Source organism: Myotis yumanensis, unplaced genomic scaffold, assembly GCF_028538775.1.
Source record: "Myotis yumanensis isolate MYYU_CA2020_CCGP unplaced genomic scaffold, mMyoYum1.0.hap1 SCAF_15, whole genome shotgun sequence".
Classification (NCBI taxonomy): Eukaryota; Metazoa; Chordata; class Mammalia; order Chiroptera; family Vespertilionidae; genus Myotis; species Myotis yumanensis.
Window position 1 is genome coordinate 17,033,165 of NW_027223766.1, and position 13,778 is coordinate 17,046,942.

Sequence of the window (13,778 nt, forward strand, 5' to 3'; positions counted from 1 at the left end):
TTTAAATTTGATGCTCTTAAGCTCGCTGATGAAACGGACAAATCATAGCAAATGACCTCTCTTCTTTCCCTTAGTTTTTCCTCATCCTGTTTATCCTTTTTATCTTATTTATCGTTACTTCTTCTAAAATAAGCACATACTCCAACAATTTGTGTCTCCCAGCATTTTTCTTTTAAGTCAAAAAAATAATAATAAGAGGAAGTAAAAAGGCCGTATTTGATAGGAATCAATGCCATTTCACCGGATCTGGTTTAAAATAAAAAGAATAGTAACAGCAAAAAATGAGAGCTCACCATTAGCAAACATGTCCTTGGGCCCTGTGTAGCAATGTCCTACATTTAATTTCTGTGGCTTCCTGATTCCTCACAAAGGGGTTTAGAAGATGTATTCGGCACTCTGCTAGGTTTCATTAGCTTGGAACCACTGAAAGGAAACTCTGAAATACATTTTATCTAAATGTACAAAGTAGGTAAGATCAAGGGTAATCATTTGCATCGAGTAAAAATCTACTGAAGGGCTTTGTTTAAATGGAGAGCTTCCTAAATGCTTCCTGTGCATGCTAACACCGGTCTTCGTAGTAAACACGTTTGATGTAGATCAAATGGAAATGGAAACTCTTAAAGGATCACATCCAAGATCAGATTAAATTCTGAAATTATAAGCCATTGGAAATATGAGTCTTACTATAAAAATTGTATTTATGCTACCTTTTAGGAACATACTTACGTAGAAGGCAAGGTACACATATGAACAGTAGTTCATTTCCAGTGGGACCACTTCAGAGTAACGCACCTGACAGTTGAGGCCAGAATGTAATACCTTAATACTGCAGGTAGCAAACTGCAGAGGGGGTTTCTTTAGGGAAAGTGCTCAAAGTGAGATTTTACCACGAAATCAGATCGATAGCAGGTGTCAGCCTCTCTCTTCCTCTCTTCGTCCTTGTGGAATGGTGAATGTTATTGGTCACTTTGGGGCTTTTCACCCACAAAGTTTATGCTGAGGGTTACTTGGTAAAAAACAGATATGGTCTTCTTAAAATGGCTTAAGAGGTAACTAAATTATATGGCTACTTTTTCTGAAATGAGATATTCTTTTTTTAATATGCACTATTTGACAGTTTTGAAATACAGTTATATTAAAAGATGAGCCATGAAGTTTTATTTTAAGAGAAATTATTTTAACCTAGTTGGTCTGTGTTGTATTTTCTGCCAATGTCTTGAAAACAGAAACATCTGATTCTTTACAAAGACCTTAAACCAATTCCATGTCACTAAGATTTGTACTTTTGTTGTTTTGGTTTTCTATTTGGCCTTTTTTTTCCTCTGAAAAGATTTTCTGATTGTTTATCTTTTACTTCCTGTTGATTTAACCACAGAAATAATGCTTCTTACACACTGAGAAACAGAATTGGGGAATAGTAGAGTGAGATGATGAGTTGAACAGTATGTAACTGAGATGAATATTCAGGGAATATATTTACTGTCCTAAATTTTACTATATTTGTATTAGCTTAAAGGGACATAAAAGGCAGATTGTACACCTAAGAGGTATCATGTTTCTGCATTGTTTTCTAACATTTTAAACAGATAATTGTAAAAGCTTGTTTTGAGCTAATAAATTGTTTGTTTACACTCTTTTAATATCATGAAATATTACTTACAACTCTAACTGCTGGTCGGAAAATATTAAACATAGTGCAGTTTATTACTGGGATTATGTCTTGTCCCGCCCCCACCCCATGTGCTTCCTTAACGTGTGTTCTGTTTCCTTGCTCGCCCGCAGTGCTGAGACAAGGGTTGGCTTTCAGTCAGATCTACCGTTTCTCCTTGTCCGACGGCACTCTTGTTGCTGCACAAACGAAAAGCAAGCTCATCCGTTCTCAGACTACTAATGAGCCTCAGCTTGTCATATCTTTGCATATGCTTCACAGGTAAGCTTAGTTCTGAGAAGTTGTCTTCCCTCCCAGGTTAAAGGAGATGTTAGAAAAGTCACAAGTCATCCCAGACCCTTTCAGATTTGTTAGCCATGTCTGCTGATCAGCCCAGGTGTGTAAAATGTAAAATCAAATTGCTGTTAACCAAAAGACATTGCATGATACCAGCTAAGTAGGGCTGTGTCTAGCCTGAGTACTAGTGGGTACTTAAACCGGCAGGAAGAACACAGGCTCACCGGACTTGGCTCTGCCGTGACTGCCTGCTACATCGGAGAAGGGAAACTGACCGGGTCCCAGGGGTGACACCCCCCGGGCAGGAATACTGAAGCCACTAGCATGATTTCTGTTCCTACGTGTTTAAACCTAAAACTGTCAAATATATACACTTGTAAGGAAGATTTTAGATTTTTCTCAGGGTTAGATTCTTGACATTACACTTTAAATTAAAGGGTGATAAACATTTCCATAAGAAATGAAAGTAATGAAAACTAAACTAAATGTTGATTTAAAAAATAAATGTCATGAACCATACTGTTTTAGAGCACAAATTTAGGAAAACGATTGCATTTCAAGTTCTATAAATATTTATGTACGTGCTATATAAAACTTTATGAGATACTATCAGAAGATATATAAAGTTGCTCTGGGAAAGAATCCCCTTTTATTGCATTTCTCAATTATTTACTTTCTTATTTTGGAAAAAAAATAAAAATCAGGCAGCACTGTTTGCCAACTGTTAATAAATCTGACCTCAAACTGAAACAATTTGAAAGTGATTACAGATGTGCCAGATTTCACCCCCTAACTGAAAGCTGATGTTTGACAATTTGTGAAACCTGTTTTGTTTGGGTTTGTGAACACATTTGGTAACTCACAAGTGACTGCCAAGGCTGTAAATTAAAGCTCACAGGGCTTGGAAAATCATCCAGCTCAGAAAACCTGCTTTTGGTCGTTAGTAAGGGAGTAGGAGGGGTTATCTAGGAGTTGGGGAATCAGGTCACAAACTAAGGTCACTTTGAAGTCCCCTCTCGTGCTATCTGTTTTGGAGGCTCTTGCTTTGACATACAGGGGACCTGGGTGTGGGGCTCTGTTGAAGTGACCTGATTCTAAACAGTTTTGGTAACTTTATTGGCTCTGGAACTTGTAGTGTTCCTAATAGTTAGGGGCAAGTTTTTCCCACTCAGTTTGCTGTTCATCTTGAGCCAATTCGTCCACATCAGAGCTCTCCAGACTTACAGATGTGTCTATTGTTAGGCATTGTGAGCTCTGGTAAATAACTGAAGGCAGCTATACTTGTTTGGGTCATTTCTGTAGGATTGTTCAAGTTCTCAGTTATTCATGGTAAGATAGTGTTAAGTGAGAAAAATATATAATTAATTGGAACCCCTCTAATAACTACAGTTTCAGTGTGCTAGTAGTTAGATTTAAACACGCCCCTCCTCTGGAAAACCGCAGACATCTTAATGAGCTGACTGAAAAACATCCCTCTTGGTCCAACACTAAACATGTTCAGTCTTGCCCATAATTGCAGATTGTTTCATCAAAGTATTATCTTTCCTTTAAGTATAGCTCATTCTTTTAAAAAAAAGAGGCCATTTCATTTTTCAAAATTAATAACAACTTGCTAAGTGTTTTGCCTTTTATCTTATATTTTTTCCTCATTATACAGAGAGCAGAATGTGTGTTTAATGAATCCGGATCTGACTGGACAAGCAATGGGGAAGCCATTGAATCCAATTAGCTCCAGCAGCCCTGCCCATCAGGGCATGTGCAGCGCAAACCCAGGTCAGGACATGGCCCTTGGTAGCAATATGAATTTCCCCATAAACGGCCCCAAGGAGCAAATGAGCATGCCCATGGGCAGGTTTGGTGGTTCCGGGGGACTGAACCATGTGTCGGGCATGCAAGCCACCACTCCTCAGGGTAGTAACTATGCACTCAAAATGAACAGTCCCTCACAGAGCAGCCCTGGCATGAATCCAGGCCAGCCCACCTCCATGCTTTCACCGAGACATCGCATGAGCCCTGGGGTGGCTGGAAGCCCCCGAATCCCACCCAGCCAGTTTTCCCCCGCAGGAAGCTTGCATTCCCCCGTAGGAGTTTGCAGCAGCACAGGAAATAGCCATAGCTACACCAACAGTTCCCTCAACGCACTTCAGGCCCTCAGCGAGGGGCACGGGGTCTCTTTGGGGTCATCGTTGGCTTCGCCAGACCTAAAAATGGGCAATTTGCAAAACTCCCCAGTGAATATGAATCCTCCCCCACTCGGCAAGATGGGGAGCTTGGACTCCAAAGACTGCTTTGGGCTGTATGGGGAGCCCCCTGAAGGCCCAGCTGGCCAGGCAGAGAGCAGCTGCCATCCTGGAGAGCAAAAGGACACCAGTGAGGCCAGTGGACCCCAGGGTGTGAGCAGCGAGCGAGCTGACGGGCAGAACAGACTGCATGACAGCAAAGGACAGACCAAACTCCTCCAGCTGCTGACCACCAAATCCGACCAGATGGAGCCTTCGCCGCTGTCCAGCTCTTTGTCGGACACAAACAAGGACTCCGCGGGTAGCTTGCCCGGTTCCGGGTCGACACATGGGACCTCGCTCAAGGAGAAGCATAAGATTTTGCACAGACTCCTGCAGGACAGCAGTTCTCCTGTGGACTTGGCTAAGTTAACAGCGGAAGCCACAGGCAAAGAGCTGAGCCAGGAGGCCAACAGCACAGCTCCTGGTTCGGAGGTGACTGTGAAACAGGAGCCAGTGAGCCCCAAGAAGAAAGAGAATGCACTACTTCGCTATTTGCTGGATAAAGATGATACTAAAGACATTGGCTTACCGGAAATTACCCCCAAACTTGAGCGGCTGGACAGTAAGACGGACCCTGCCAGTAACACAAAGTTAATAGCTATGAAGACCGAGAAGGAGGAGATGAGCTTTGAGCCTAGTGACCAGGTGAGTTTTATAATGTATTCCCCAAGGCTACTAACCCATATCCATTAAGGATTTTCTCCACAGGGGCATTTTGAGGCCACAGGTGATGAGATAAAAATAAGTTTTCTCTAATTTTCTCACTTGATTGAAACAGTTCCAAATACTCTATCTAGTAATGAGTGACATTACCATAGGGCAGGATTGGCTGCCTGTTTTTGGAAAGGGCCAAATGGTAAATATTTTAGGCTTTGCAGGCTACACAGTCTGTGCAGTGCGGACACAGACACTGAACATAAGCGGTGTGCTGTGCTCCAGGCCCCGATACTCGAGTTTGACCCGATTGACATCCATTCTTAGCTCGTGGGCCCCACAAAACAGGCGGTGGCCCGAGTGGCCCACAGGCCAGCTGTAGTTTGACCCCTGTTAGCAGACGATGCCGAAATTGGAGATAATCACTTCCTCAAAGTGGGGGCCTTGTCAGTACAGACTGAATTAAGTTATTTATTTACCTTTCTCATTTTAAGATCAGGGTTTGACTGGTTTTTCAAACCTAATGAAAATCATTGTAACTCTGTTCTCAACCAAAACTTCTGATTCACGCTAAAGAATTTCTTAGACCATCCGTATAAAAGGTATGTAAGGGCCAATGGATAGTAAGAAAGGAGAGGTCAAGTTTGACTTGATGTTAGTAGAGCTGAGCCATCATATATAAATGCAAACCTGAAGTAATCGGTTGTGTTATCTGCTGTTCTTATCTGAAGATTTAATTCTTAGAAAAAATCCAGGATAGCTAAGTGATAATTCAAAATCATTCCTGATAATACTCTGAGGACATAATGACATCACAAGGAAAGTGTAAATCATTTAATATTTTCTTTGTTTAAAAAAAAAAGTTATTACTGACACAGTGGCTTGGCATAAGGTGTTTCCGGCTGGGTTAATGAACCAAGACCCCACCCTGCTCTCTCCACTCTCCTCCAATCCCTGGCTCTGCCCTGGGCCTCACGCCTTGTAAGACGTGAATGGTTAAGAAGAGAAGGAGCTACGTGGGCTTTTCTACTTAAAATGGTTCGCTAATTTGTCCTTGACACTTGTTTTGTAAGTGGATCTGATGTGTGCCACTGTCTTCGGGGACTAGGTGTGCATGGGGAGAGGAGAGGGCAGCACCCCTGCCATGTGTAGCCTTGAACCTGCTGAGTCAGCAGAAGCTGGTGCAGGCGGGTCTGGATGGAGAGCAGGATTTGGGGGAGTCGGGGCTGCACATGCTTGCAGCTGGGCTCTGTCCGGGTTTCTAAGCACTTGGCTTCTTTTATTTCTTTCACTTTGATGTCTTGACAGCTGCTACCATTCCTGTGAGGCAGAGATGATTTTCAAGCCTCTGTGTCCTTCACAAGGCAAACAGCCTAAGAATATAAACCTTCTTGGTAATTAACCCTTAAACTTCGATGTTAGTGCAGAATTCTATATAGCAGCTATTTTGTAATGCTGTAAAATCATAAGGTGGGGAAACCGAGGGCTCCATGGAAAGTTAATAGCAATATCTTACCTAAAGTATGCTGTAAGGCCATTCTGACAGCTGTGGATGTTTTATCTTTTGGGGTTTACTAGGTTAGAATATACAGAGCTAGTGGCAGTTCAGGGTGGCAGGCACACATACTGTCACTCAAGTCTCTTGACACACGCTAGAGGGCAAGGTGCCTCGCGAGGTCCACCTTAGCTCAGTAGCTCCGTGGTCGGCCCCTCCTTCCAGAAACACCGTTTGTTTCTGTCCCAGGCCTGAGGCCCTAGGACTTAGAGGGCCGGAGAAGAGGGACACTGCTCGGCGTTTCTATGTTTGGATATATGATTACATTTAACTTCAGACAAAAAGAAGTTTTTTTAAAAGTCCTTTTAGTTTCTAATTGTTTAGGAGGAACATTTTTCTAATCAAAATTGTCCCACCTAAGGAACAAAGCCCAGAGTGTTATCAGTACAAATTTTTTAGTATTTCAGTAGACCACAAGGCAATGTACACAAACACACACATCTACAGTATTTTTTCTTAATGAAACCTAGTCTGTATCTCACCCCCTATCCCCTCCCATTTAAAACTCCACCAAAAAATACTGCTTCAGAGCACTTTTAACATCAAAAACATTGCAACTTGAAAAGAAAAGTTACCACAGGAAGTATGCGTTACTTAAATTTAGATCAAAGTTAAAATGACTTAAAAAAAAACAACAGTGATTCTTTCTCCTCCTGCTCTCCTTCACTAATTCCAAACACAGATTATTTGTATCTCCTATTAAATACACATTTATTGGAGGCTTTTCTTTGATTTCAAGGGAACACAAGTTTTTTATTTAGTGAGATAAACTGTTAGCAAACCTGAGTACGCAGTTAACTGTCTTGTTCTTTTGACTCAGCAAAGAGCCATTACCCAAGTGTGTGTTTAACTGATCACTAACTGATTAGGACAGGAAGTATTCCGGTGATTCTATTTTACCTAAAATAGTCTTCTTTACTGGGCAGAGTATTTAAACATTTGTTTCTAGGCACTTCATAACCAACAGGAAGTAATGACAGCAAAATTTCCAGTTTGTTTACCAACTTTGAAGTTATATACTTATTTACACAATAGAGTCCGTTGATACCCCTCCAAATGGAACTTATGTTCTTTCTAATGCTACAGGGCTACGTAGGATGAGGGTTTAGAAATAGTCTAAAAAATTTTTCTTCTTGTATTTGGTTCCATTAGGCTGGCAAACTATATCTTACACTGTTGTATTTCCCTTCAAATGTGGTAAGTTAGATTACCATGTTTTAATAATTTTATTTTACGCAAATATAGTAAAATTACACTTTTTATTTAAAATTTTGAAAAGATGTTTAGTAATTTATTAGAATACTTGTGTTATTAAAATGCATGTGCTCTTTATGTTTGCTTCAGAGAACAAGTAATTTGACATGAAAAATTCATAAAACCAGAAAAATGAAAAATTAAAGAAATCATGTTCAATTTTCATTTTGTAGAACTTGTATGAAAATCTTTCTGACTCATTTTCAGCCTGAAATAGTTTAAACTAACTATTTCAATTGATGTGGCTAATTTGAGCATTCGAATAGATGCCTAAGCAAAACTTTGAAGTCCCTTGGCAAAGCCTTATAAAGGAAGGCATCAGTCTTTTTGTCTTGTGAAGAAATCATGCCTAAAAAGTGAAGAGGGGCTGACTAAAAGAACTTTGGATGAGAATTAAAGCTTACAAAATTTTAGGGAAGGAGCCCGACTGGTGTGGCTCAGTGGTTGAACGCCGACCCATGAACCAGATCATGGTTCAATTCCTGGTATGGGCACATGCCTGGGTTTCAGGCTCCATCCCCACTAAGGCGTGTGCAGGAGGCAGCCGATCAAAGGTTCTCTCTCATCATTGGTGTATATATCTCCCTCTCCCTTCCTCTCACTGAAATAAATTTAAAATTTTTTTTTTAATTTAGGGAAGGAAATGTTAGATCAGAAACTTATTGTGATCAAATCCATCGCTTCCAAAGCTTGCATGACTACAGAAAAAAATGCCATATTTGTCCAATTTTATTGCTGAACAACCAAAGGAGTATAGGCATTTTGAACTTCATTTCCTTGAAGAGAAACATTTAAAGTAAACTTAAGACAATTAGATTAGCATTAAATGTGCACTCCAAAAATTGATAAGAATAAATGCAAGCAAAGCAGTATTATCTCATGGGGAAAATTTCATAGTGTATCTTTCTGAGAGCACACTAAATGAACTCAAATAGTGTCAGTAGTTAAATGTCTACAGCCTATTCATTTTGACTCTAAGACCAAGAAGTTTCTGCATGGCTTTTAAACTCATTATATTATACACAAGAGTAGATTACAAAGGAAGAATCCTGAATTCTGTCACTAGAAGTCTTTGAAACCTGATTTTTATTTTTCTGTTTGAGATGGCTTAAAGGATAATTTCATTTTAATGGAAACAGTAAAGGTAAAAATAAAAGGTAGGAGCCTAGACCCAGACTGTTGTTAATTGATAGTACAAAAACTTTCCTTTACACATATCGGGTTGAGGGACAATATATTTATTTACACAATAGCAATGAGGAAAATGATTTATTTTTTATGATTGTTTATATGAATCTATTTATTCTGGATGCTTCTCATCCAAAGTAGTCTGCAAAGCTTTCTCAAGAAGCAGCTTTATCACTTAGAACAGCCACCTCATTCACCACCACGCACGCACACGCACACGCACACGCACACGCACACAATGGTCTTCCAGGGCCGCTTTCTGAAGTGCTCTACAAGGCAGCAATTTCCAGGGCGGTTTTGGTTTCCTAGGGCAGCCACACACTTCCCCAGGTTGTTTGGACCTCTTCTAATCACAAGCTTTTTTTTTTTCATTTTTATTGATTTCGGAGAGGAAGGAAGGGAGAGACAGAGAGATAGAAACATCACTGATGAGAAAGATTCATTAATCAGCTTCCTCCTGCATGCCCCCTTCTAGGGATTGAGCATATGCCCTTGACTGGAATCAAACCCAGGACCCTTCAGTCTGCAGGCTGATGCTCTATCCATTGAACCAAAGCAGCCAGGGATAATCTCGAGCTTTTTCATGGCACCACTATAAGGATATCACACGTTTTTATGAATCATTTATCCTGAGAAATTATAGGAATTTCTATAAGAAATGTAGTTGATCCTGGGGAAATGTTTTAGATTACAGATTAATATAGTGAAAAGAAGTCATCGGGTTGACTGAGTGGCCATTACTGTGTTCCAGGCAGTTGTTGGAGAGCAATAAATGTTTACACTGCTTTTTTTTTTTTTTTAATATATTTTATTGATTTTTCACAGAGAGGAAGGGAGAGAGATAGAGAGTTAGAAACATCAATGAGAGAGAAACATTGACCAGCCGCCTCCTGCACATCTCCCACTGGGGATGTGCCCGCAACCCAGGTACATGCCCTTTACCAGAATCGAACCCGGGACCCCCCAGTCCGAAGGCCGACACTCTATCCACTGAGCCAAACCGGTTTTGGCTACACTGCTCTTTATACTTACGGATTCAGCAGAACATGATACAGATAGATGTGTAATGGACTCACTTTACATGTCCTTCTAACTTACACAAAATCATCTGTATGCATTCAGAAAGGAAGAAGAGGCGGCTATTAAATGGTTAAATAGTATGAGCAGTTTTGCCACCATTCTGCCCGCTGAGTATGAGCCCTAGTGCAGTGATGGTGAGGTGCGTGACAGAGTTCACCCGGGTTTGGTTCCCTGTGCCTGTAATAGTGTGAAAATGCAGCACCAGGCTTCCAAGTGCAACTTCGTTACCGTTTAGGATTCAGCCAAGCAGCCGCGTGCCTCATCTCAGCAGGAGACACCGGCTCTGTGGTCCTGGGAGGGGACATCCAATGAGGTGCCTTCCTGGGACTGTCAAGGGTGCCAGCTGTGGAACCTCACCTGAGATGTGTCTCTCTCATGTTTGTGCTTCTGTCTTTTGTTAGAAATGAATGGCTAACCTAACCAGAAAGTCCTCTTGTAACCCAAGAAAATGGATCCCTATTATATTTGCCATAAATTGCAAAAACATTAACAAGTCCAACCTCTACATGGGAAATAGGATTGTACATAGAATAAAACTGTAAGCCCTTCTGCTTACAGAGGTAAGCAATTTCATTAGAGTTGCCAGTATACACAAAAGAGTTAGTCACGGTCAAGGATTCAAAGTCCATTCAGTGACTTTGGGGAAATTGCCTAACTTATACTTACGTTTTTCTACCTACACATCAAGAAAGTCATTCTTACCACTTTCTTCACTAGAAAGTAACCCTCGTGCATAACTTAGCCTTTTTCTAGTGTGATTGGCACTGTCTGGTTTTAAATACTTGGCACATAGGTAGGTTCTACGTAAAAGAATATGGAAATTAGTTGGGCTTGCTGGAAGAAAACCACCAAGTATAACATGGTGGTGATATTTACCTTATTATTTTTATGTTGGTAACTGAAATGAAATTAGATATGGCTTCTGTGAAGTCAGTTGATAGGTGCTGTGTCTAGGAACAACTTGTTTTCATCCTGCTTCTTCCCTACATATTGTCACCTAAGCTGGTGAGTGATGAGAAAGCCAGTGTTATTCGAAACTGAAAGTACAAGCAGGAAAAACCACCAGTCAAGTTGAAAGGGCAGTGCTTAGCTGTCATGGTTGCCGTTGCTGCAAGCTGATTTTGTGTTTTACTCCCCCTGCTCTTAAAAAAAAAAAGTCCTGCCCGGCCAGCGTGGCTCAGTGGTTGAGCATCCACCTAGGAGGTCGAGGCTCGATTCCCGGTCAGGGCACATGCCTGGGTTGTGGGCTCAATCCCCAGTGTGGGGCATGCAGGAGGCAGCCAATCAATGATTCTCTCTCATCATTGATGTTTCTATCTCTCTCTCCCTCTCCCTTCCTCTCTGAAATCAATAAAAATATATTTTTTAATTTAAAAAAATGTCCTAAAAGAGAATCACCATTTACTAAATACTGATGACATGTAAATTTGGATCAGATTTTCTAACAGCATTTATTACTGTTGTCATTTCTTAGGGAAATTAACTACAAAACCTAGATCTGGACTGTAAGTTGTTGATTCATTAGAAGTAAGTTGTTGGTTAATTAGAAATATGCATTCTCGCAATTAATTGAATTACTAGCATAAAATAAGGGGGAATTTATAAATTGCCAATGAGTCACGATGCTGGAAGAGACCTGTCTGTCTATTTTAGCCGTCTCTCATTTTACAGAGGAGGAAATTCAGGACCAAGAGATTAAGTTATATGTTCTTTGTCAATTTAATTTTTTTAAAAGGTGATCAATTGACTGTTGAGCCTGAGGTGGGCATGTGTCTGCATCTTTTACTTGGCTGGGGTGCCTTGGACCAGCTGGGTCTGTAATTGCCAGCAGGCCTGTGGTGCCCACGCTCACAGTGGGGCAGGATAAATTCTTCTGTCGTTTACTGCAGCCTGGCAGCGAGCTGGACAACTTGGAGGAGATTTTGGATGATTTGCAGAATAGTCAATTACCACAGCTTTTCCCAGACACGAGGCCTGGCGCCCCTGCTGGATCAGTTGACAAGCAAGCCATCATCAATGACCTCATGCAACTCACAGCTGAAAACAGCCCGGTTACACCTGTTGGAGCCCAGAAAACAGCACTGCGAATTTCCCAGAGCAGTGAGTATGAGATATTGATGGTTATGCCATATAATCATCATCAGAAACAGGGATTATTAAAATCTGATGCAAACAGCTTAGTCACTTCAAGGTTTTTATGGTCAAATAGCACCATCTACTGTCCTGGTACTTCCCAACAGTATTCAGAGTGGATTCTCGTGAACGTGGCTTCCCAGCATTCCCTGTGGTCGATTTAATCAACATGGAGTGAGGTTGGCTGACCCACATACATAAAGTTCTTTAGATGATCTTCATAGTTCCCTGCATTTCAGCTACTGCCCTCAGAAATGGAGCTTAAATAGATTTTATGTTTTAACATATAACTGAACACTTAAAATGTAGGAAATGAGAAATTATGCTGACTTTTTAGGAATAATATATTACTAAAAATTCTCAAAATATTTAATCATTATATGTGAAAGGGCTACACATATTAAAAACATCTTGTCCTAGCTCTTAGGAAACCTCATACAAATATCAATTTTACATGGAACTTTATCATACAAATGTGTTCTAAGTGCATTTTAAGTTTGGTTAGTTTGATAGACTATCTTAAGTACATTTTTATCATTTATTTTACTCTTTTTATTTTAAATTTTATTTATGTAAGTTTAAGATGAACCTTCACTATGAACACTTAGTTTACAAACTTGATAGTTGCCTCAAGTTGCCCAATAGTTTGAATGGAAGAAAAACGTTTCCTGATCCAGGGACATAATTTATAGGAAGACAGATATCCTCCTTAGAGTTACATTAGTGAATGGAGGAAATGATTCCCCCCCCGCCCCTTCCAAAACAGTTTGGCCCAAAGCTTAGCATTGGTTCTCAAACCAGAAATGGCACCTATCAACCAAATCACAGGGTACATTTATTTACTAGATCTTTTCTCAAGTGATTCCTGATCATCCCAAAAAGGGTAAAACAAAGTCGAGCTTTTACTGTTATCTCTCAAACCTGCCTATTTCTTGGGGAATGGAGGATTACTTATGGACCACACGAGAGCACAAGTCAAAGAGTTGAGAAGTGAGTGAGAAACAAACTAGAAAGTTCATGCTCATTATCCTGGGGAATTGAAGGACAAACTGCATGTGAACTCATGGTTTCTCCTCCATCTGTACCTCCTAATAGTGTTCAAATTATTGATGGGTAACCCACATAACTAGCCCTGAGGAAGCCCTGAATAAGCATGTATATCATTTCTATTTCAAGCCCTAATTCTTCTAAATATTTTATTTCTGTTATTGATTGTGAAGAACCATTTCTTTTAAATTTTCTATTTCATACTATGTTTATATAATAATTCAGAAAAAGTGAAAACTTGGTATTATTTAATACATTAGTGCTATAAATTGTAATTTATAATATCTTTGTACTTTAAAAAAATTTAAATAGCATTGATATCAAATTACCGGTTGTATATGTAATAGTACAGTGCACTAGTGTAGTGCTTATTACACAATAAATCTTGGGAACTAACCCTAAGAATCATTTCAAATCTAAATGTATCTGGAATTCTAAAAAGCTATATTTGGAAGAGTAAAGATTAGGGTCCTAAAGCATTAATAATTACTTCAGGTAACAGTTTACACTTGAAGATTTTCACTTCCACTAAAATTCAATACCTTGAACCTAATTCTTCTAGGAAAATCTAGTATCAACATGTAATTGTAACATTCAAACTGTATGTTTCTGGGTTTGGTGCTGTATGCAGATAGCTGTG

The 13,778-nt window shown here is 40.0% G+C and overlaps 1 protein-coding gene across 6 annotated transcripts in view; it reads left to right on the forward strand.

Annotated features, from left to right (window-relative positions):
• The window catches only part of NCOA2 (nuclear receptor coactivator 2), a 268,578-nt gene that overhangs the window by 225,422 nt on the left and 29,378 nt on the right, over window positions 1-13,778 (forward strand). For all 6 annotated transcript variants that reach the window (XM_070392625.1, XM_070392631.1, XM_070392628.1 and 3 more), the window contains 3 exons: window positions 1,783-1,930; window positions 3,603-4,872; window positions 11,848-12,058. In XM_070392625.1, coding sequence (XP_070248726.1) covers window positions 1,783-1,930; window positions 3,603-4,872; window positions 11,848-12,058 — 1,629 coding nt within the window. The remainder of the gene's footprint in view (window positions 1-1,782; window positions 1,931-3,602; window positions 4,873-11,847; window positions 12,059-13,778) is intronic.